Source organism: Diadema antillarum, unplaced genomic scaffold (assembly GCF_040938485.1).
Source record: "Diadema antillarum isolate AM-2024a unplaced genomic scaffold, OU_Dant_1.0 seq00001400_RagTag, whole genome shotgun sequence".
Classification (NCBI taxonomy): domain Eukaryota; kingdom Metazoa; phylum Echinodermata; class Echinoidea; order Diadematoida; family Diadematidae; genus Diadema; species Diadema antillarum.
In genome coordinates, this window is record NW_027272155.1 from 280,404 (window position 1) to 305,101 (window position 24,698).

General features: G+C 38.4%; 1 protein-coding gene across 1 annotated transcript in view; it reads right to left on the reverse strand.

Moving 5' to 3' along the window:
- The window catches only part of LOC139709025 (plexin-A4-like), a gene marked incomplete at its 3' end in the record, with an annotated part of 124,354 nt that overhangs the window by 81,276 nt on the left and 18,380 nt on the right, over window positions 1-24,698 (reverse strand). Inside the window, exon 2 of the mRNA XM_071620993.1 lies at window positions 8,425-9,585. Within this exon, the coding sequence (XP_071477094.1) occupies window positions 8,425-9,537 (1,113 nt within the window). The remainder of the gene's footprint in view (window positions 1-8,424; window positions 9,586-24,698) is intronic.

Consider the following 24,698-nt stretch of genomic DNA (forward strand, 5'->3'; position numbering starts at 1 on the left):
TTGAAATGATGGCTGAGATATCCACAAAGTAAAACAAAGTGACCATAATAAAAGGTGGGTCCAACCTTTTACTAGGATCACTTCGTTTTGGATATCTCGGTCATTTCAAAACCAATTTTCATCAAATAGACTTTGAATTCCTCCTAGAATTAAAAGCTCTTTCATATTTCATAAGAGGTTTCTCATCATCTCAAAAAATCATCTTAAAAAATATTAAAAACCTGAAGCCCTTACATCTCAACCAAAACTGTACCATCCGTTTAACCATCCGTGAGTTTGTTTTTCACTGATACTTTGAGGTAGCTGATGAAAGTGGAACTGCGGTTGTTCACTGGCTGACCCACTGTCCACATGGTGTTTTTTGTTGAAGCAAATTTTGTGAGGACACTAATATTTGCAAAATGTGCAAATCATCACAATTTTGCCCCTCATTTATAAACACAAATGTACTGCATATCATCTCCAAGATTACTATTTCAACTTGAACGGAATAACACTCTTTTCTCCTCTTATACGTCTATGCAGTTCTGGTTTAACAGCGAATTCAACCACTTGCCAAATTGTCCCGCATGTCCCAATCTGCGAAATACACGTGGCATATACTGTATGCTCTACAATCTAAAGTCGAACTCCAGGAACTTACTCCATTTCTTCATCATACTCCCCCCCCCCCATGCCATTTGCAAGGGGAGCAATGAAAGCTTTTGCGAAGAGATTCATTAAGTCTGCGAGAGGGAGGGGGGGGGGGAATAGCTGCAGATGTGCACAGACACTTTCGCAAACGAAAACAACGGCTGCATCACTCCCGAGCTGTCAGACTGACTTTTGCGTAGATTAGGGAAAGAGTCTTTAGCAATGAGTAGAAATTGAATCCTAGAAGGTAGAGAGTACCAAATTGGATTTAGAAGACAACACAAATGTCACCGAATTGAGCCAGCGCTATCTGCTCGGTGCTCGGCGGAACCATTGCGGCGCAATTTCCCCGGGATCACAGAAGCAATATTCCGTTGATTTGTGGTAGATTCCAATGTCATCAATCACAGCCAAGTCCCCGTGAATCCCTAATTTGATCTGCGGGCCAATTCATACGCGTCCATATAGTCACGCTACAGTTCTCCCCTTGAAAAGGCAAAGGGTGCAAAGAGCCTTGGCAAAAAAAAAATAATAATAATAAATGTATGGGAAGATTTTCAGAAATGGGAGCATTCAATGTTCTCAATATTGAATGTGTACACAAAGATGAAATTTATTCAGTCACATATTACCAGTTGCTCTTTCAGAGTTCAGAAAATCTAAAAAGTTTTTACAGTATGGGCAGAGCAGGAAGAACGCTTTCTGAAAGTTAAAGTTACTCTAGACAGTTATTGCAATCCCATTTTTATATATTGCAGGTGAATACAAGTCTGTAATCACTTCTAATCATGAGGTCGTGACAACAAATAATTTTCAAATTATGTTAGTGAGTTCTCACAATTTATTTCATTCCTATAAGGATGCCACAAGGTGCTAAAGCCAAACACTAACACACTCACACACACACACACACACACACACACACACACACACACACACACACACACACACACACACACACACACACACACACACATACACACGCCCAGTGAAAAGTATGGTATAAAAAAGAGAATAAGTTCTTGATTAGCCCTTGCTCAAATCAGGTCATGCTAAGTAGGTCAACACAATATAGGCTTCTCTAATATTATGCATTTAATGCTGGCTAACAATCAAAACACAATGGAGATTTGAATTTTGATAATTACTTTCAGTACAGTGTGAATGTGTCAAATTTCAATAAACAAACATAATACCATTGTTAAAAACATGTAATGAAGTTTCTGGTCAAAAAAACTGTTAGGTTGTAGCAAGTATCATGAAAGCAAACGACCTAAATTACATTCTTTTCAGGTTTTATAAGTAATATTCATGACTTAAACAGGCAGTATAATATTTGGAAAAAAAGAGGTCTTTGCACTAACACAGAGGTCCAAATGAAAAAATCAAAATCATATCCTTTAAGGACAACATTACTATTCACTCCTGAATTTTTCAACAATATGAAATGGCCTATGTAATCCCTACAGATCTGGGGCACAATAATGAACTTGATTTCATCTCTCCATCTGGAATTATGATCTTCATTTCTAAAACCATTCCAGCCTTCAATCATCACACCTACAGACTTCACACCTCACACCATAAGAGTCTATTTCTCTCTCTTTTTCTCCTCATTGTAATGACGCAAGTTCCTCCTATAAACCTTCAAGATCCAATGACGTTGACATCGACTGGCCACATGACCGTAACCTTTACAGTAACAAAAGAGAGTGGGGGGGGGGGGGGGTGTGTCTTATGACTGAATGAAGTTGAGAACCAAAACAGAATAATTTCCGATAGAGTTGGCAAAACCCGAGTAAAAAAAAAATAATGATGGTACAATAAAGAGAAAAAAATGGGTGGTGTTTGACAATGTTTCCAAATGGACTGAAAACAGTGGCAGATTGTGGGCTAGCGGCCAACGAGTGCGTCACACCTCTCCCAGACACACGGGAGGGGATGGCTTGTGCGGGAGCGGGGAAACTCGTTTTACCTCTGACGCAGCATCAATTGGCCAGAAAGGAATTATTAGGTGCGCTTGGCTGGCCATGAATGAGGACTGGCTGACGACTTCTGCAGGCTAGGCCCAAGTACAGCACTGCCGACGATGGATCAACGCATTTGGTGCGACACGACAGGCATCCACATGCTTAGCATGGAGATCTATCAGCTGGTGATGGAATATGAACGGAAGGGGTCTTTGGCTGCCCACACTGTGAAGCACTTTACGCAGCCTTTCAATCAAGCACCCACTCATATCACTAATGAAATAGGGAGTACTTCTGCTCAACCATAAAATTTTAACAATCTACAGCTTTATCAGAAAAAAAAAATGAGGACAAAGAAAAGTCACAACTTCTAACCATTGAAGACGAGGAATTCCTTACTAACAAAACAGCTTGAATCATACAAATGTATTTTAAGCGTATTTTGCATTCCAGAACCAATCTTTCAGCAAATGAGACAAGTAGTTGCCTGTTAAGTCTGACATGTATGTCATTGCAACCATTCATGATCAAAGGGGACCTTTAAGGACAGGAGACCACTATGGACAGGTTGGAGGCCAGTTTGATTTATTGTAGGTTATATGACATTCAATGTCACAATCATGTCTCCTCCACACAAATATGCTTGCCGAGGTTATTCATCAAATCAACATATTTGTAGTGCGGAAAGACAGGACTTGCTTTCAGGTTTTTTACTCTCAGTTAATGATTTAGTTTTCCGTATCAAAAACAAAACGAAACAAAACAAATCTCTTATGTAAGACAGCATTGGCAGGACAATTCTTTTTTTTTAAATGCATATGGTCCAATTGATATACAATATCATTGACATATTATGCGTAACCTGGAATTATGTAGCTGCTGTTCAATGTGAAGTATCGGTCATGGGAGACAAATGAGATGTGCCATGGCCGCATTAGACAGGTGGCCTTTATATGCAAGTTGCAGGTTGGTGTTTCACGGAAGATGCTGAGTTAAAGGGATGGTATAGTACTAGCAGAGATGACAATTGGGCTTTTAGCTTTTTGCGAGATACCAAGAAACCACATTTGAAATAGTACAGAACGTGCCATTCTAAGAGGCATTCGAAGTTTATTTGATGAAAATCGGTTTTGGAATGGCCGAGACATAAAAAACAAAACAAAATGAAACAAAGCAACTGTAATAAAAGGTGGATCTCACTTTTATTGCAGTTGCTCTGTTTTGGATATCTCAAGCCATTTCAAAACCAATTTTCGTCAAATAAACATTGAATTCCTCTTAAAATTACATGCTCTTTCACATTTCATAAGAGGATTCTCATTATCTCAACAAAAAATGTTAGAAACCTGAAGTTAGGTCTAAACCAAAACTATACAATCCCTTTAAAAGAGGTGATCACTAACAGGTTTAACTACGTGAAACTGAAAGTTAAAGCACAAATGATCATTATCTAATAATTTTTTTTCTTTCTTTCTTTCTTTTTGGGGGGGACTCTTAAATTGATACCTCGGTCATATAACCATCATATGTGACCCGCTACAAGAAAAGGATCCGAAAGTCGGGGGAGGATAATTTTCTGAAAATGGCATGACATAATTCCCTTACTCTTCTGCTTAAATTTCATATATAACACAACTCATAGAGGTACTCGGTTGCGGAGATATCGATGATTTTATTAGCGCATGTCAAGTGGTTGAGGAAATCAGAGTTTCGAGAAAAACGCCTCCAAAGTTTTCCTTCTGACGCTATCATGATCAAGGGGAGGCGAGACAGTTTTCACCGCTTGACAATAGAAGGTATGCTCCTAGTGACCTCCGCGATGTTCATTCAAGCTTAGCACCAGCGGTCTACCCATGACCAATCAGTAATCAGGATGCCACGCACTGACCAATAAGATCACTCCCTCGTTGCTAGGGGGCAGAGTCTAGCTGCGGCTCTAATTAAAAAATCTTCGGACACGTTTCTGTTACGTTGAAAGTCGGAAAATCAAGGCCCAGAAAAACGCTGATTTCTTGCCTTTCCTTTGATCATTTAGCTTCGAAATTTCGGCAGATGATAGACAAAACATTACACTACAAAATTATGCCAAAAACAGAAATCCGATTGTTTTGACCGATTTTGATGATGTGACTTCAAACTCGTTTTTCTCGGCTCAGCTGTCAGCGACTTTAGGATCCTTTTGTTGTAGCGGGTCACATATCACCTAAAGATAGATTTTTTCTTAATGATATGGGGGGGGGGGTCACACACAAAAAGGCATGACAAATATTTACTTAAATGGAGTCAACATTGTAGAGAGCTAAAGTGTCCTTGAATGAAATACCTTGCACATAGTCATGAAGAAAATATGCCTTTTTATTAGTGCCACTTCATACATGGCAAATTATGATGTTACACACACAAGTAAGTAACAGACTAACAGTCACGTGGCAAACATAGATATGTCACACTTCTAACAATTGTCATGGTTAATGACTTCCTAGTATTGAAACACTTATAGCTTACCTTATTGCCACCCCCATATCTTTTGCTCATTCTGGGGGATATTATCTACTGCAATAAAAACGTACAGTTCACTAAAATTTGCAACAAATTACAGTACAATTGATCTGAAGTTTGCTGAGTAACATAAAAATGAATTGCAGTTTAGGAATAACTTCTTTGCCTAATTTTCTATTAAAATGGATTCACAGGGGGTCAGTTTTATTTCAAATCAGAGCATTATGTCAATTTACATAGAAGCAGAAGCACCCGCAAACTCGATCATATCTACAAGCCCTAAAATCAATGTGCATCTACAAATTGTACATCAACTGGTGAGAGGGAGTTGTGGAAATACTAGCATTATCCATGCATAAGTTATCAAGTCTTGACTTGAAGGACTTTATAGATGCCAGTATGAACTAACAGAAGAGTCGACCCCCCCTGAAAAATCAACCCCCCCCCAAAAAAAAAAAAAAAAAAAAAAAAAAAAGAGAGAGGAAAAAATCCCAATTAGAAGATGAGCTTTGAGATAGAAATAAGCAGCAGATGCCACATGTTAGATATCCTTGGGCAGAGATTGATTGCTATCCCCAAATCCTCTCCATACCTGAATGAGCAGCCCATATCTCATGTGACAGAGACCATAATGTCGACTTGCCGAGCAAGTCGCTCATTAATTGCTCGCCCACTGTTGCTGCTACCACATCTCATGACCCCTTTTCAACTCTTTTGTGTGCCACATTATTCTAAGATCGCAACGCATGAGCGTTTTTGGAAAACATTCCCTTTTTCATAGCCATATGAAATGTTGAAATGCAGTTGTACAGCAAAGTTGTTTAGAATATTGTAAGTTTTGCTACCATGCTGTAAATTCCGTAACAAAGTTATTAAAGGCCACAACACTTTCAATGTACTGTGGCATATTGCGATTTATTGATCGGTATGTACGCGGTTGTGCGTTTGAGCAAAATTTGTCAAGTTGGCAAGTCATCGACTGAGTTACTGGCTGCGTTTATCTAACTTGAGAGAGAGAATCACGTTTCAAATCGCGTTTGGAATGGTGTTTGCAAACGTGGTTTGAAACGCGATTCTCGGGGAGCCGCATTTATCTAACCATCATAATATCGCGATTCGAGTGGTGTCACTGCGCAGCTGCTTTGCGCCGTTTGATCCGGGAAGTAAAGGTCAACTATATACCACCAAACATGCCTCCTCAGTCACACACAAATAATGGGTAGAGAGCGCAACCGGAAACAGCTGGGATTTGACCTTGAGATATAAACGCGTTTAAAAACGGCATTGCACTTATCTACTCACAGAACGGCGATCGTGGTATCAAACGTGTTTCAAAATGCCCTTTGAAAGGTGTTTCAAAACGGTGTTTCTAAACGCATTTGAAAACACGGTTGCGTTTATCTAACCCTGAAACTGACTCAAAGGCGTTTAGGATCGTGATTATGCCTCAGAAAGTTTTTAGATAAACGCAGCCCTAGATCTCAATGTCTGAAGGTACAGGGTACAGCAAACATGCTTTTCTAACCTCCCTGCCAGGTTTAAATGCAATTACTCCTCTTTAGCAACATTATTACCATGATACACGGCCAGACCTATTTTGCAATGTCTGAAGTTATCACAGATTAATATCTTTACTTTCCCTCTTTTTTTTCTTTTAGAAGAGAGTTGTGTCATGATTATGTGTGTATGTGTATATACTTCTTTTCTGTCTTGTTTTTTCTTCTTTATTTCAAGCAATCTGCATAGTTGTAAGTTTTGTAATTAGATATTTTTTATGAGAGGAATGCAAACTTACAAGCGCTGCTTTTTAGCAGTCCTCTCCATTTCTAACAGCTTTCTTTTGGTATTTGTCATGAAATTGACAACATTGTATCTCAGTTCACAGTTTGTTTCAGTGCACTGTTGTGGTGTTATGTGTATTCATATGTTATGATTATATTTGTTGGAAATTAACTCTACAATATCTTATATTAAAACTTGCAAAACTCTTTCACAAGATTACATCACAGTATGAGCCATCACTCACTCATTTCAGACCCAAAAGTTTAAAAAAAAAAAGATCTTATTACTGTGTTCGTCGGGTATTACTCATGTGTGCATTAACGACAACATACATGTATGTAAATGTGGCCTGAGCACTTAAGTTCTTGAAGAATGCATGCACACTTCAATACCGTAAATACAGGTGGCGTATCTGAATCAGCACTCCGTACAGCGTGCAGACTATTCAATCAGTTTCCCATTTCATTTTGAATGCCGCTCTCCGGCACGAGAGAGACCCGAAGCTCGGCAACTCGCCAGAGTATAACTCTATCATTCTAATGCTGCGTGCATCACTTTACACGTTTCTGGCTGCAAACAACGTTAGTATTCCTGTATCATGCAGACGCGGAGCATTCATGTGGAAACCTCAATCAGCAAAAAATGCCAAATAAAGGGCCGGATATGCAGAGTGGGCGGGTTCTCTGAACTCCGATGGATTTCTCAACTACACGGTCGTGAGGAATGAATGAGGGGGTGTGCAAAACCAGCAGTGGCATTTTTGAGAACTGTCTCTGAACACCAGGATGATACTAGCAGTGAGACTTTCATGGAGAACCAACTGGAGCTTTTTTCAACAGCACCCAAAAAGCCACTTCTTTCTAAAAAAAAATAAAAAATCCCAAATCTGGATGTGAACAATATGCTGTCATTAACTTTTTGATACTTTATTAAATACAGTGATGATTTCATGGTCCATCACTTTTACAACCAGTGGCATATTTTGTATTCCCTATTACTCTTTGCGGCTCATTGAACAATGAATCGCAAATGTGTTGAAATGTCACTCTTTTTTTTTTTGCCTTTATGCACTAGCACTACCTGGTCAAGAAGAACTTTTTCATTTAAAATCTTTGTAAAATAAGCATCTATAGTTTACAAACATGACAACTATCATACCCAATATGCTTTATAGTGCTTATCTGTATCATCATACATAATACATTACGTCATTATGTGCCACTAAATTCTTGACCAATGTCCACCTAACAATCACTTTCAACCGACTTGTGTTGACATCCGTAATAGACACCTAAGGAATCTTGAGACATGATGTAAGGGTTCCATGCATCTCATTATGATCCATGATAATACAGGAGCCAATAAATGAAATCAATTCAAATCAAAGGTTGCAACTCCCTCACCTTCCATCCCATCATGAACTAGTCTTAATTCATACTTTTTTAAAGAATAGTAACCACAACACCAATGTACTTCAATGAATTAGACCAACAAAAAATACACGCTTTAGAGTATAGCAAAACAAGAGAGGCCTACATACATATATGTTGCAAGTGGAGCCAGCAAGGTAGTAGAGAGTGGTTGGAGCATTGTCCACTGTCAGGCAATCTCTGACGGCCTGCAAGAAGGAGTCTTCGATGTCCCTCATGCTGAAGACGCAGACAGCCGATTCCCCACTTGACGAGCTGCCAGAGAGCTCGTCGGAGGAGAATGTCGCATAGAGAACTTTCTCGGATGCCGACTCCAGACCGAGCGACTGCTGCAAGGCGCCACCAGCTGCCCCGACACTCACAGCCTGCAATAAGTTGTAGCGACGACTAGAATCCGCGCTGCCACAGCGCAGTGTAATCTCAGTGTACGATCTGAACGTGTCGTCGACATTGGGGCAAACTCTCGCAAGTTTGCTGAAGTACTGGCCATTCCTATCCTCCTGGTTCAATGCATAGTAAACGAATCCACCATATGTGAATGCATCCTTGTATTGTATCTGGAAGTCATTCACATTGACACTTTCCAATGCAAAGAAGTTCACAAAGCCACTGTCGAACCAAAATGAATATTCTATGTACCACCTGCTGACTGGATGAATGATAGATGGAAAATCCACACTCAGGGTGTTGGCCACAAAGAGTGCCTCCTTGTCATCCTGACCTGGTGCAACCACTCCAGCAGAAGTAAGCGTTGTGGGATCCCCTGGCACCACTACCACCTCACCGCTCTCGTCGGAGTTTAGTACTTGCGATATCCTGCCGAGGTCTCTCTGCTCGCACAGGCCATCTCGGCTTTTGCAAATGATCAAGCTACCCGCATCGCCTGCAGCAATTGCGAGAATCTTGGCAACGTCATGGCACAGATTGTCGCCAGCACACTCTGCACCTGTAGCAACATCACTTTCCTGCACTGTCAAGTTTAGCGCTAATCTATACAAGTATTTGTCTGCTGCTAAGTACACACTGCCTGTCCTACTATCAACAACAAATTTAGTCAGCGATGTTGCTTCTCCTTCTGGTTGAGCAAAGGAAGCGATGTTGTAGGCATCCAAGATTCCTGAAGAAGAGGCAACTTCAGACACGACAATGAACAGCAGCAGAAGAAGATTCACTAGGAATCTGCGAGTCCCCCTAAGTGGATTTGATAGGTGACAAGAAGTCATCTTTGGGCTGGTACTGTTCTTCTCTTCCAACACGTCATCAGCAGTCACCTGCAAAGAACAAGACAGAATGCCATGAGAGATATGAAATTACTTACTTATACAATGGACTCAATTTACTCACTATAAAAAAACACAGAGTTCAAACTTGCATGACACATTCACAGGGCTGGAAGCAAACTAAAACTTCAGAATTTTGAGACAACCTTGGCTTTCAAAATGCATAAAACGCTGGAGAGACGTTTGGAGGATCACCCTCTGACAAACTGCAGGTGTGACCTCTGGAGCGAATCAACACAGGTGAGTGATTTTTCATTGTTTCCACAACACAGAAATTCCTGACAATTGTCAAGGTTTACATCAGGTGAGACGACAACGAGTCATCCTCTGACAGGCATTCACACATCGGGGTCAGTAAACCATGACAACGGAAGAAAGAAAAGTTGTGAATAGATGCAAATCTCATTTCAAAAGAAAATATATCAGAGACATGCCAGGTTCTTAATGTATTGAAGGTCAATACACCTAGGTATGGTTCCTGGGTATATTGGATTATTATCATAATAAGTATTTTTAAACACTCTAGTTACAGCTGTACATTCAGATGGTGATCATTAATTTCCAGTTTTCAGCTCACTTCGAGGATAAGTTAAGGTACACGCCACAACTATGAGCGAGTCCTCTCGATGATATAAGGAGCACTGTATTTACATTGGGGAGGTTGACCTGGAAGCAAAACATTTGAGATGGTTGATTTTTGTGTCCACATGATGTTAACTTTGAGTGGGGACCCTCCTTCCCTCCCCTCCCCCCCCCCCCCCCCCCCCCCTCCGCAGCTCCTGGATGGAGTGTTAACCCTGAGAAATCTTGAGATTCTTTTCGAGTTAACTTCGAGTTCGCTTACAGTCTGTACCTTTGCGTGCATCTGCACGGTACTTGGGGATATCCAGGGGATATCCAGTCCAAATATAAGTTAGTCTGATTTAAAAAAAAAGTAAAATTTTAACAAGTTCAACGGTAAACATTTGACTGAAATTGGACGAAAAATAAGGAAGTTATGAAATTTTGAAGTTTTGCTAATTTCTGAAAAACAGTTCTTGTACAGTGGATATGAATATGCAAATGAGTGAGCTAACCAAGTCATAGCCTCACAATTTTCCATTGATCGGGTACAAAAAAAAAATGACTAAAATTCAATGTTTCTGTCATTGAAGTCTGAAACATCATGTTATTCCCTGGTCGAATATAATGGTTGAATCTGTCTATGTCATCATCTGTCAATCACTTTTAAAGTATTGATATTACTAACAAAAGACATCAGAATGCACCTTCCCCTAGACTAACCACAAATAACTTGCATATTTCCATACAATGCTTTTTGATAATTATATTGAATTGATAACATGGAAACATGCAAATTACTGTAAAAGTGGATATTTTTGTATGAGTAATTTTCCGCGCTCAGCTGTTTTGATTGCCTGGAATCAAGACATGAACTACTGGAACATAGCAAGCAAAAATATTCACATGTTTGCTCCTATTTTCGTTCCGCCAAAATTTCCAATTTTACAATATGCTCAATTTAGGAAAGATGCATGCCAAAGTCTTTTGTCAATCATATTCGTACTTCAGCAGTGATTAACAGACAATGTAACTGACAGAATCTTGGTTTGGAAGATATTTTTTCGTTGGCGTTACCGTACCCAAATAATCTGAAGAAAGTATTCAAGTAATCTGAAGAAAAAGAGTCGAATAATTATCATAGAATAAAGGTATGCATTCAAATATTCATTCGGCCATGTACATTGTAGGTGATAATCAACATAATAAAATAGATGAACAAGTCAACATGCCTCTGCCTTGCATAGGTCCTCTAGGGAGTTGACTACTGTGGAGACGGACTACAGAACAATAGGACAGCAGCTTGGCACTAGGCCTCCTTGAAGCCTACACAAGCTCTCACGAGATCACGAAATATTTGCCAAATACGGCCATAGCTTGGACACGCAGATGGATACAGACCTGCCCTACTAGCTGGGACAGAGTCGGAGTTGAACGACCCCCCTGGGGGATGGGAGTTTGACCGAGTTTTGGGATCAGTGGCAGGCCTCTGGTGAGGAATGTCCCTGAATAGTCGGCACTGTTGCTGGTTTAGATTCCATTTCACACTAGAATGATATGCATTAGGAGCGAGCGCCAATGCAAAGCCCTTAGTTTGTCTCTGTATACTATGTGTGTATTCCTACCCTCTTACATCTCAAGCAAGGTGACTGCAAAGTCTGTACTATTTAATGGATGAACAGTTTTTAGAACATGTTCATAAGCTTTAAAGAAGCACATCAGGGCAAGTCCAAGATAAGGTCCCCTCAGAAAGTAAAATTTCATCTTTGCTCAATATTGACATGTTTGGTATCATTTTGAAGCTTATGAGTTAAAGTTTTGATTTCCGTGGAGGAAAAAATGATATTATGTAAATTTATGCAAATTTCAAGGGCTTCATTTGCATATATGTGAAACACAGCGTTACGTATGGGACATTTATAAAAATTCATATTAATTCAAAGGAAAGCAAATAATATTTGATTAATATGTGGACATAAGAAGTTCATCACATAGTTTAACTTGGTATGAAAATTTAGGGATTATGCAAATGATTATGCAAATTAGCTCGTGTCCTATCATGAGATGTCCCATACGTAACAAAATGAGGTCATTTTTTTGGGTTTTTTCTGAAATTGCTAAGGTTATTTTAATGCCCTTTTGGAAAGTTCTAATTCATTGTTTAGAGAAATTAAATACCAGAGAAAAAAGAAAAAAAAGTAAAAGAAATATATTTTATTAGGCATTGAAATAATGTTACGTATGGGACAAATGCGTTACGTATGGGACATCCTCATACATATTGCATGTGAATGCATGTAGCTAGCTGGGAAGGTCTCTCAGTACACAAATGGTCAATCATCCTGAAGAAAGCATCCCAACATTGTAGCTACTTTTTGAGTTATAGACACTTGAAACAATACATGAACTTGACTGAACAATTTTCAGAAAGGGGGAGGGGAAAATGGCAAAATACACAATGAAAAATCAGCATTAATTGGATGGTGTAGTTTTTTGTAGAAATGGGGATTCAGTTTTCAACATTTAAAGAGATGATTGGAAACCAATTATATGAATTACTTAAGAGCATAAAATCCTAAAGACTAGAGGAATTCAAAGTATATGTGATGGAGATCCAATTTGAAATGGTTGTGATATATATAGAAAAAAAATTAAAAGTAAAATGCTTTTTTTTTTGAAAATTGCAAGTGATACACAATTGTCCTTATTCAGTTTTCAGTAGTAGGCACAACAAAATTCATGGGTATACATACTGAGGTGTGACTCGAATTAATGACCTGACTGCTAGACAGACATCGTTATCTACTCGATCACTGGGGTTCCACGCAGCAGGTATTGCTTATTTATTAAACTTAATATTTCTTGTGTCAAGTTGTTTTTTATTGAAACTAAATGGCAAACTGCCCTTCATCAATGGAAGTAAACACTTTAAACTACCAGGTATTCAATTTTTCAGTAGTAACTATCCTGATAAAAATACGGCCTACATACTCAGGTTGGTCATAAAAAATATAGAATATGATTGAATGTGATTATGATGGTAAATATCTGGGGAATATTGTTCCCTTGTCAATCTGGATCAGTATTTGAGTAATTTCAACTGATTCCACCTCAATAATTATGCAAAAATTTGTTAATGGGTATTTTGCAAAATTATTTTGCAAAATACCCATAAACATGCTTCTCCACACACTACACGAATGTGGGACAAAGGGCATGCATACCCAGGTTGGTCATAAAAATATAAAAATATGATTGAATATGATTATGATGGTGAATATTTGGGGAATATTGTTTCCTTGACAATCTGGATCAGTATTTGAGTAGTTTCAACTGATTCTACTTCAATAATTATGCAAAATACCCATAAACATGGTTCTTCACACACTAAATGAATGGGGGACAAACTGTCCCATACGTAACTGTCCCATACGTAACACGTCATGTCTGTCTTTAATTAGAACCTGTAATTAGAGCTTTTTGCCTAATGACATGAAACTTACCTGTGATAATCTTGAGTGTTGTGACTTTCGTCACAGTGAGTTACAAGTTGTAGAATGATATACTTTCAGAGAGTTTTGAGGTTGAAAAAAATGTTTAAAAAAACAAAATTTTTCTGGTCCCATACGTAACGGCACATATTTTCTCTTCTAGAATATAATTGTCAAGGTCATTTTTCTCAATCTTTTACATGATTGTACTTCTTCTAGATATCAATCACCATGATGACGTTCAATATGATCAAAGGCCATTAACACTATTTTTCAGGTCATAAAAGTCTCTGAATGTCCCATACGTAACGTGCGCGTTATCTTGGACTTGCCCATCAGAGCTCTATGCATACTGTACCATAAAAACCATTGCCAAATAAATATTGTCCAAAAGTCATGTCAAGAGAGAAATCTTGATGTTTTCACACACATCAGCCAATCTCAAGCTGAAAAACCTCACTCCGTATCAATGTTGACTGTGATAGATCTGATATGGTAAATACCAAACATAGAGGGCCAGGAGGAATATTTTGATGTTGATAAAAACACAATTGTGTACATGTCACTTTCACATGGTAAATCTAAGTTTCGTATGTTCTTTGTGAGACATCAATATCGGATAAAAACATGAGAAGATGATGGCATCCCTACTGTAGCTGGCATGAAATTATTAGAAATCATTTTTTTTTTGGGGGGGGGATGATAGGGGCTCAGAATAGAGCAATATAATATCCCCATCCTCTATAACCTTAACAAATAATCATGACTCATTTATTAGAACCATTTATCTGAGACAATCACATGCTACTGTGTGTGGACTTTTTTTTTTTGGGGGGGGAGGGGGGTTAAGAATGTGTGCAGGTCAAAACTTGGGGAAAAATTGACCTCATTACTTCATCTAATACACATACCACACGTAACTGTGACAAATTCACTGAAAGCACAGTTTCCTATTCAAAAAGAAAAAAAAAAACATGACACTACAAAAAAAAAATCCATTGTTCTCATATCATGTCCGATATAATCAAGGAGGTATGAGTCATACCTCCTTGGTACTCCAGGTTGAGGTTTACTGTTGTAAACTATACAAAGTCAAATTAAAGAATGATGTAAGTTTCATTATATCAAGGAGGTATAGGAGTACTTGTACCTTTTTGGGAGGGGGAAACGTTACACCACATTCTACTTATTTATTTAGTGTGAACGGGGCAAAAGATTTGCGCAGAGGAAATCAGAGGCATCAAACTGCCTTCCTCTCTCTAGGCTCATCTTTCAGTTGCGATATTGGAAGAATGGAGCAGAAATAAGACCACCTTCCATCCAAACCAACTGCCTTTTAGATACTGATATCAGCACAGAAGTTCTGGTTGTTGTTATTGTTGTTGACTTTCTTTCTTCTTTCTTTCTTTCTTTTTTTTGAGTCAGCCTGACCTTGAATAATGAGCACATTGAAGCAAATTGCACTTGATAAATACTGATAGAAGAATGAATGACCAGGCATCTTCACACCGACATTTCAATGAGGAAGAGACATTCATAATGTAAAGATGTTCTCGGTATGATTTCAAACTTTGATGCAAACAACACCAAGATAAACCACAGATATAATTATGGATATAGGCCTACGCAAGCCTACGCAATCATGTCCAGGATTCAGTGATTCACAGTCTGTCCAGTTTCCTCCATCATATAGTCTTTATTTCAAGAGGAAGAGGAGTAAACAGGATATATAAACTGTATATATCAGAAACAAACACAGCAAGACAGAGGCATGAGGTATACATACATTGTAGGTCAATTACATCGCCCTCTTGAACTGCCCTGACCATACGCTATGCTTTAAATTGCTCTTTTGGCAAAGGGGAGTTTTAGATGTTCCCTGCCACCGTTAACCTCCTTCTGTAGACAACTGCTATCTGTCTCATGCCCCATAAGGCAATCATAGTCAAGGTTACCTCTCTGTAGATGCAGGCAGGGATTACTGCAGTTGTCATAGTGATCGAAATAGTGCCATTCATTTATTCCCCGGCAGTGTGTACGCTCCAACACTTTGGCATCTTGTGCCAAAAATATTGGCAATGAGACAAAAAAAAAAAAAAAACTCCCTTTTTCTAATACCCCCTGCCAGGTTAGATAGTCAACTGTCAAATGTGGCTTTTAACAGTGAGACCTTGCATTTCATGTCTTCTCAACATAAAGATGACAGATAAAATGCCACACAAAAATTACATGTTCCTCATGACCAAAAGGCATAATGCCATTGACATTTCACGCAAACAAGTTGTTATGGTTACGACAAAGTTACAAAAATGATATCAAAGCACATAGGTGTCAGTCAGGTTTACTTGTCTCTCTATAAAAGGCTAAGTCTTTATAATTATGATAATAGAACCAAACATTTCTGCAATTGTGTGTGTGTGTGTGTGTGTGTGTGTGTGTGTGTGTGTGTGTGTGTGTGTGTGTGGATGAAAACACAATTTGAAGAAAGTGTTGTTTCGCATAGTAATCATCTGCAAAGTATTTTTTAGTTACAGGTGGTCATCATGCCATCTGTAGCCTGGCACGTAATCATAATTCTTTTTCATACTACTGGTTACCCACATCCTACTTCTTTCTAAGGGATTGATATCAACTGCCCTTATCAACCTGTCCAGACACATTTTTTCAAGGCATTCCCGAAATACTGTATCACTACACCGAAGAAATGTTGGGGATTCAAAGTGATTGCACTACAGATAGGAAAGGGCTTGGAAAGACGCAGAGAACAATTTCCTGTATAAAAAGAGGTAATAGCCACAAACTCGATAATGCATTCACACAGACAAAACAGTGGTATAACCATAGAAATCCAAATCTCAAGATTTTTTGTTGTGTGTGTGTGTGTATGTGCCATTTAAATGGATGGTATGGTTTTGGTTGAGATGGAGAGTCAGGTTTTAACTTCTTGCAAAAAATGTAAAACCACTTATATGAGATAAGAGCATACAATTCTAAGAGGAACTCAAAGTTTATTTGATGAAAATCGGTTCTGATATGGCTGAGAAATCCAAAAACAAAGAGGTCCTAATGAAAGGTGGAACCCATCTTTTATTAGGACCACTTTGTTTTACTTTGTTTTGGGATGTTTCAGCCATTTCAAAACTAATTTTCATCAGACAAACTTTCAATTCCTCTAAGAATTGTATGCTCATAATTATTTCATATAAGTGGTTCTCAATTATCTTGCAAAAGGTTTATACCTGAATCCCCATCTCAACCAAAACTATACAATCCCTTTAAGACAGACAGACATATCCCGCTAATTGCCAGTCCTGATAATTTGTCGACCAAAATGTGAACACCCAAAATCTACTGAAACTTAATGGTGACTCTTACCCTTGCGTTTGGATGCAGTTCAATCATGCACGCGCTGGAAGGGACAAACATTTTTCAAGATCTTTCACAACAGTGTTCACATACCACACCATGGTGCAAATTATCACAATAATTTTGAAATATTCCCAAAATTTCAAGGGATTTGGATTTCAATGCTGATTTCACTATTTTGTGGGACTTTAATGTCCACACAAGCAAAAATCTTGAACTTTGTATCCCGCAAATTTTTCCATAGGTGCGAATCCCACTACTGAGGTCCTAGGAAGAGAGAAAGTGAGGAAGAAAGAGAAGATTCCACTAATTGTATATCACATCATATTCAAGCTTACTTGACATTTTGCACAAAAGCATACATGACAAGAAGTCAAGAGAGTCTCTCCTGAAGACTATACAACTAGCAGAAATGTGTTGGGGTGATACATAGTAGAACAGAAAAGGCGAGGGGGGGGGGGATAATCTGTCCGAATGATCTACAGTGCAGCCACTCGCTAAATGCATCAGTGGCCCTCGTGTGGCTGAAGCTTTTACCCGACCAATGAAACTGATACATGTGACCTGCTGCGATATGATCTACGCTTTTATTTGGTTAAGCGTCAGTTCCAGACAGAGATGTATGGTGATTCCACGGCGACGACGACGGGTTCGGACGACGGACAGACACGTCTTTCTCGCTTTGAAGATTTATGTGTTTCCTGTCTGCAAAAACTTTATGTGTTCTTGAGAGAACGCGACAAAAAAAAAAATGAGGGTTGTGCTAAAGACTTACCCAACATAGCAATTATTAGTTCTGCATACACGCATGCACAAACTGATAACTGTCATAAATATTTTGTGGTGGTTTCCTCAGGGACTGGTTTACAGAATTAGCTCCTCCAGAGAGCATTATAAACCCAAGGAGGATTTAGAGTCAAAATACAATAATACTGTCTTTGCAATAGGTATCTCTGCCTTGAAATCTATCACATTTTTACAGCTCAACTTCAGTTTGACCTCCCTCTCTCCAGAAAACTTTCCACACATCGTTCAAGACATGGCATTTTGTTAGGCAGAATATATTATATATCTCTCTCTCTCTTTTTTTTTGTCACATTTGACAGCCTGCCTAAGACTCCGCTGTACTTCTTTGAAATATGAACGATATCTCACTCTGCTCTAAGCTGCTTTGCAACCATGGGTATAACTAATGCATCCAATTCCTTGGAGACTGTGTTTTGCTGCAACAAAATCAAACATTGCTATTAATATGGTATATCCCGACACACAATACATACACACACACACACAAACATGCACACACAAAAACAGTATCAAGCAAAAGCATCTGAGAAATGGCATCTGAAAAATCACTGCATCATTCATGCAGACTTCCACCTCTCCACAAATTATTACCTGGTGCTTGTTTAAAAACTAAAACGGCACTATACACTGCATAATCATTCTCAAATTTCTGCTTTATTCAAAACTGCTACATTCTACTAACAGTCTTCCCAAAAGGTATAATATAACAAATATTTGAATGTGAATTATATTTAATCACTGAAATTGTTTGAAAACACATTGTTAAAGGTATAATTTACCATTTGCATAAGAAACAAAAACCCAGCATTAGTGCTTTAAAATACATTGTAGTTCTAAAATGTGAGTTAGGGATAGAAACAACCACTGTAAAAATTTGAATCCATATAATTGATGGTAAGTATTGTTAAATACACAAAATGTGAACAATAGTTATAATAAAAATGTTTCCCGACTAAACCATCTATAGTTACGTCTAATGAGAAAAATACAGATATCTCCTTATATCTTAGGCTTTATTGCAAAATTGTAATATATTAGGATGTTTTGTGATACAACAGACCTACATTATATGCATCAAATGTGATATCTTGAATATTTTTTTAAATCACTGCTCCCAAAGGTAAACAGGACCTTTGATATAAATGCCAAAATGATTACAAATAACAGCAAATTTTCTTTTTTTATATCTAAAAAAATACTGACTTCATTCGTAAAACTTGTTCGTATACGATATACATTTCGTATCCAAGTTAGTTGCCCTAACATGCCATATTTTGTATCTCCGGCAAAGATTTACAGTTCGAAATTTATGCATTAGTTTGGCCAATTTAATTTAGCTGTCGGTGGCTGGGTAGTACTTCAATGAATCATCGTATTACCGCAAAATGTAGACAATCTCTCCCTGAATATACATTCTTTTTATTCTCAATTCCCCACTGAAACCTACAGATTTCAGTTCTGATCAAAATGTTACATTAGGGGGGGAAATTGTGTGATCCAGAGGACTTTGTAGTAAGCTTGAAACTTAGACCTACTATACATTTGTATTATCCTCAAAGCATAGCTGGGGAAAATATAGGAGAGATTACTTTTTACAGAATGTATTTGTGTAGAGTGGTTTTCAGTGAGCTAAAAGCATTTTCAGACCAGGCAAAAATATGAAGTGGAATACAGAGTGTGTGTTTTTTTTTCATATGACATTTTGGGTGTAGATAGAAAATATCAAAAAATATCTCAAAGTGAAATCCAAATACAGTGCAATCAATGTGAGAGCTCTGTGGATACCCCTGAGTATGTTTTGGAAGCACAATGTTATGATTTTACTCAGATTCACTGTGGTTAAAAAAAAAAAGGCAAGGCAAAATGAAAAGTTTCCAGACTTTTGGTTCTTAAAACCTTCCTCTAATCTATACAACGTTAACTCCTAAATCCCTCTTTTTGTTGGATTAGGAATAGCAGAACATCGTAAACATATGACTTCAAATTATCAGTTTCACTTCTTCACAGATATAAACTTCAAGCCGAAAAGAAAAACACCTGTATAAAAGGAGAGACGTCTGCACAGCTATTCCAGTTACCTCCGTACACAGAAAGTAACAGACAATGCTGCCGCTACAATCCAAATCAGGGTTTCCCATTCCTGCGTCAATCCCGTGGTTCGGTCTTTGGGATTCACCCAACCTTTCTCTCTCTCCACCACAAAGTACCTTTTATTGATCTTTGACAAAATCCCCATCACTGTAATCCGTGCATGAAGAGCCGAGGAACGATAACTTACATGAGGATTTAACAAACCGAATGAGGGAAGGGGTGGTTGGGGGGGGGGGGGGGGTGGGAGAAGAAGGGAAAATGCTTCTCTCCTCCTTCGCGGGAAGACGAAGATGTGCGCAGCAAAGTGTGAAAAAAGATAAATCCACTATTGTCCCATCAATAGCTTCCTTGAGAACATTTTATCTGCATCTGCAGGGCTTACTGTTGGGCAACCAAACAGCTCATGAGGAAATAATCGCCAGCCTCTGAGGCCAGATTAGGGCTGCTGGGATCCAAAGCATCCAAAGCAGTGCCTTTTTTGTGCGTGAATTCCCAACAGCTGTTTATATCTCCTTTGCAATTCTAACACCTATATGCATTCTGTATACGAGTTATGCACACATCCTTTGCTTGCATTATTTACAAGTATGTGTGTACATATCTATGCAAATAATACCTTACACACATATCATTGCCACCTTGTCTGTATGACACAAGACTTGTAGATAAACAGAAACAACTGCAAGCAAGAATTACAGTTTGCAGTATTGCATAATCAGGATAGAGGATAATCGGGATAGAGGATAAAGTTTCCTCCCAGCAGGTTTCGTCGTATAATCCGCATACCTCCAACACAAGTCAGCAGAGGACACTTTTCATTTTATCAAATGGAGGAAGAAATTTGAAAAAAAAAGAAGATATATGTTCATCATACATAAGATATACATAATTATTTACATTGATGTAACCACAGAATAGCTACATTATCTCAGACTGCATTAAAGAAGAACACAGCAGAATCAAGGAAAGAGCAAACTGAAAATAAAATTATATAAAGGTGAATGAAAAGAAATTTTCAACTTTCAAGCAATAACCCCCTTTCCTCCTCCCCTTCCCCCCCCCCCCCAAAAAAAATGAACAAAACTGTTCGGGATCACTGAAACTCAAAGCAGGTGTACTTAAAACACGAAGAACAGCAGATTCTCCTGTGTGTTTTTCACATCCGTCCAACTTTAATACAAGTATAACTGAGATAATATGAATTTGCACTCCAGTCAAGTACAGTACCACCATATAAAGGTATCTAGCTAGAAGAGCGTCCTAAATAAGCACAAAGCCCACCCTTATCTGCCCAAAATTTGCAGAGGTCAATGAAAATTGGTCCACACGTAATCAGACAGGAAGTACAGGCCCAGCTGACAGGACGTGATGGGGAAAGATATGCATAGATTTGCTCTTAGAACCAATGGTACTACTTCCAAACAAGGAAAGGGAAATGATGATGAAGATAACCATTAATACCTATCCCAGTTACCTATCTGTACCTGTAATGGCCCCATCATGGAATCCTTAACCCGTTGAGGATGGTTTGATTTTGTTACAATGCGCATTTCTCATAGACGCTTGCCTGCGGGGACTCGTCCTCAACGGCTTAACTGCTCACTGTAGTGTAAAGCATACTGTCTGATCAGTTCCTGTTATTCATTCCATTTAAAAGCACTAACAAATTTCACTATTGAGCAACTATTGAGCAAATATGTATAATTCTCATGATATTCTAAGCATCAGTATTTTGATTACGTACTGTTATTGATATTGATCACTGGTTTGTTATTGTTATTGATCACTTTCATACTTAAAATAATCATCATCATATCCATCATTAATATTATTATTCTAATTTTAATTGTTTCTTTTGACATTATTATTCACACATATATAGACCTTATTTGGACAGAAACATTCACTGTGTCTGACAAAAACTCTGAAACCGAGCAATAATCACACAATGAACTAGAAAACTGATTACAAATGTGTCATTAGGAAAAGATAATCAGCGAGCATTGTCTGTTCACATTAATGGAACTAGGGTAATGTTCGAGGGATGATATTGCCTGCTCAGATGCTGAACCCAAAGCCATTTCTGTGAGGACTCAATATTTCATGAACCTTGGTCGCTCGGTCTACTTGTATTCCAACTACAATAGGGATGCACTCCATGCCATCATGATCCTCTCCGCTGCTCTCCAATTTTCAAATGCAAACACAGACGAGCAGGTGATGGGACTTGAAAAGTTTACACAGCGCAAAAAGACACACATGGGACTATTGTGCATGCTCTTCAGTTCCCTGACCATGAAATTGAAGCTAGTCTATACACCGCCCCCTACACCCTAGAACATTCTACATGGCAGATATCTACTATGTATGAGCAATAATCCGCATTGGGCATACTCGAGATGAAATAAGCGATCGCTTTTCAGGCTCAGTGATGTGCTGATGGAGACAACATGAATGAAATACTGGAAATAAAACAAAAAAAATAAACAGAAACATTCGCAGCCTGAAACTTTTGCGAATTGGAGTTGACAGCCATTTTTTTTTTTTTTTGTGGCAAGAAACTTTTATGAACTGGTGACTGGCATTCAATGCATTGTGCAGACAAAACCTTTCGTACACATTTTACCTTTGCGAATTATGATGGCCCTGTGAAATTCATGAAAGTTTCATGTACATTCATTCGATAAGTTCTGGTTTTACAGCACTTACCCATGGCTCGACACTAACTTTTTTGTTTGCCACCAAAATCCTAAATTTCACATTTTTGGTGGCCCGAGAGAAAAATTTGGTGTCCCGCAAAAAAACAATAAAAAACATTAAAAGTCCTTTTTTTTTTAATGAGTCAAATATTTAAGATTTATGATAGTAAGAATTAGAAGTTGGACATATCTACTCAAAAATAAACTTCAACAAACTTGCAACACTCACTCTCAGGCACTCATTCAGTCATTTTCATCCATCCTTTGAACAAAATTTAACTGCTAATTTCCGGCGTAAAAAGTTACGAATTTATTGACATACTTTTCACAAAAGTTTGGTGGCCCGAGGCGGGCCACCAAATTTGCCCTTTTTTGAAATTTGGTGGCCCGACTTTCATTTTGGGTGGCCCCGGGCCACCGGGCCACCGGGCCACCGTTAGTGTCGAGCCCTGACTTACCTATCCATCTGTGTCTAAACTCCTTGCACAAATTTAAGAAATTATTCAACAAACTGCTGATGGAGCAAAAAGGTACCCACTAATCAACAAAAGCACCTTAATTGCTTCTAACTTGTCTATAATTCACATATTGAATGTCAAAATCTTCTTAGCATACATTTCACTTCGATTGACATCAAACTTCTATAGTTTTGCCTGCTGATGTAACTACACTGATTAAGTATTTCCATGTTGATAAAAATCAATGGCAGTATGTATTAAAAAAAAAAAACCTTCAATAATTAGCATTCAATTTGCACAAACAGCTTGGGTGCTTGTTTGATTGCACCATGGTAGTATAGAACATTTGAGGCCTTGAGGGGCAGATGGGCGCCGGCAGTATAAATGTCTCAAGAGACGGTCACTTCCATTACAATGGAGGCTGACGAGTATTCGGGTAGTGTCCTCAGTGCGGGCTGAAGTACATGTAAGCTCACAATGGCTTCAAATGACAGCTTGAGACAGACGCGTTCAAATGTATATAAATACACCCACATTATGGTCTTAATGCAAACATCAATGTTCAATTGCATTTGATCCTTTTAATCTTTTCTAAAATGGACAGACACATTAGACCCATTAGGCCTTTCTGTTGCACAATTTTGTTCCCGATTGTCTACTGGACTGTTAAAGTACATTGTAGAAATGATGAAATCATGAACAAAGTTTTTTTTAGGCAAATTTGGTAAATAGAAAATAACTGTCCTGAACAGAAACAATACCAGAAAGGCAGTCACAGGTTTTATCACTACCAATTCACACACACACACACACACACACACACACACATGTCAAAATCTAAAATGTAGAATTCATCATCTCATAGTAATTTATTTTTCTTAATTTACCTGTTAGTAGTTCATAAAATAACTTTTGCCACTTACTGAGAAAGTGACAAGACATTTTGCATTCTTACACGTGTAGGTGACTTGCCAGACTACACTGTTGTAGCTGTAATGCGATAGTCACAAAAGGAGAATTAAATTCACAGAATAATGACTCCTTCTTCAGCAAATATATACGGTGGCAGAATGAGAGGAGAGAAAAAATAGCTATTCTGATATCAAATGTCCTCTTCAAATGACATCTGGTTTTAAAAAAAAATGGAGAGGTTCAGGGAAAGAAGGATGCAACCTTTAAGTACAAGTGCCTCTCACGGGACGGACAAATCATTGTACATGCAAGCCGCAAACGCTGCATTAAGAATCTGAAGCTGAAATGCGAGTAGATGGAGTGCGTTCAACCAGAATGACAATCATTTTTTTGATGCATAATTTCGGCGGAAGATGATCCAGAAGGCATGCTGAGGCATTGATAACACCACTGGAGTTACGACGAGCATGTGTGCTCATCATACATATGCATCATACAGCCACTTAGTGGTATCAACCCCAGGGACCAAGGGAGAATATTCATGTAACGAAGTGGGGAATGGCTGCGGTAATTAGATTTCATGTTCCTCAAGACCAAGTATAAAAGGGAACGGACTGAAAAGCTCACTTTCATCCTTGTTTAGTTGGCTGCATGTCTCATCAAATAAGTTTTCCAGTAATGTCATAAATGCAGATCTTCATACTTATAGTTAAACTAAG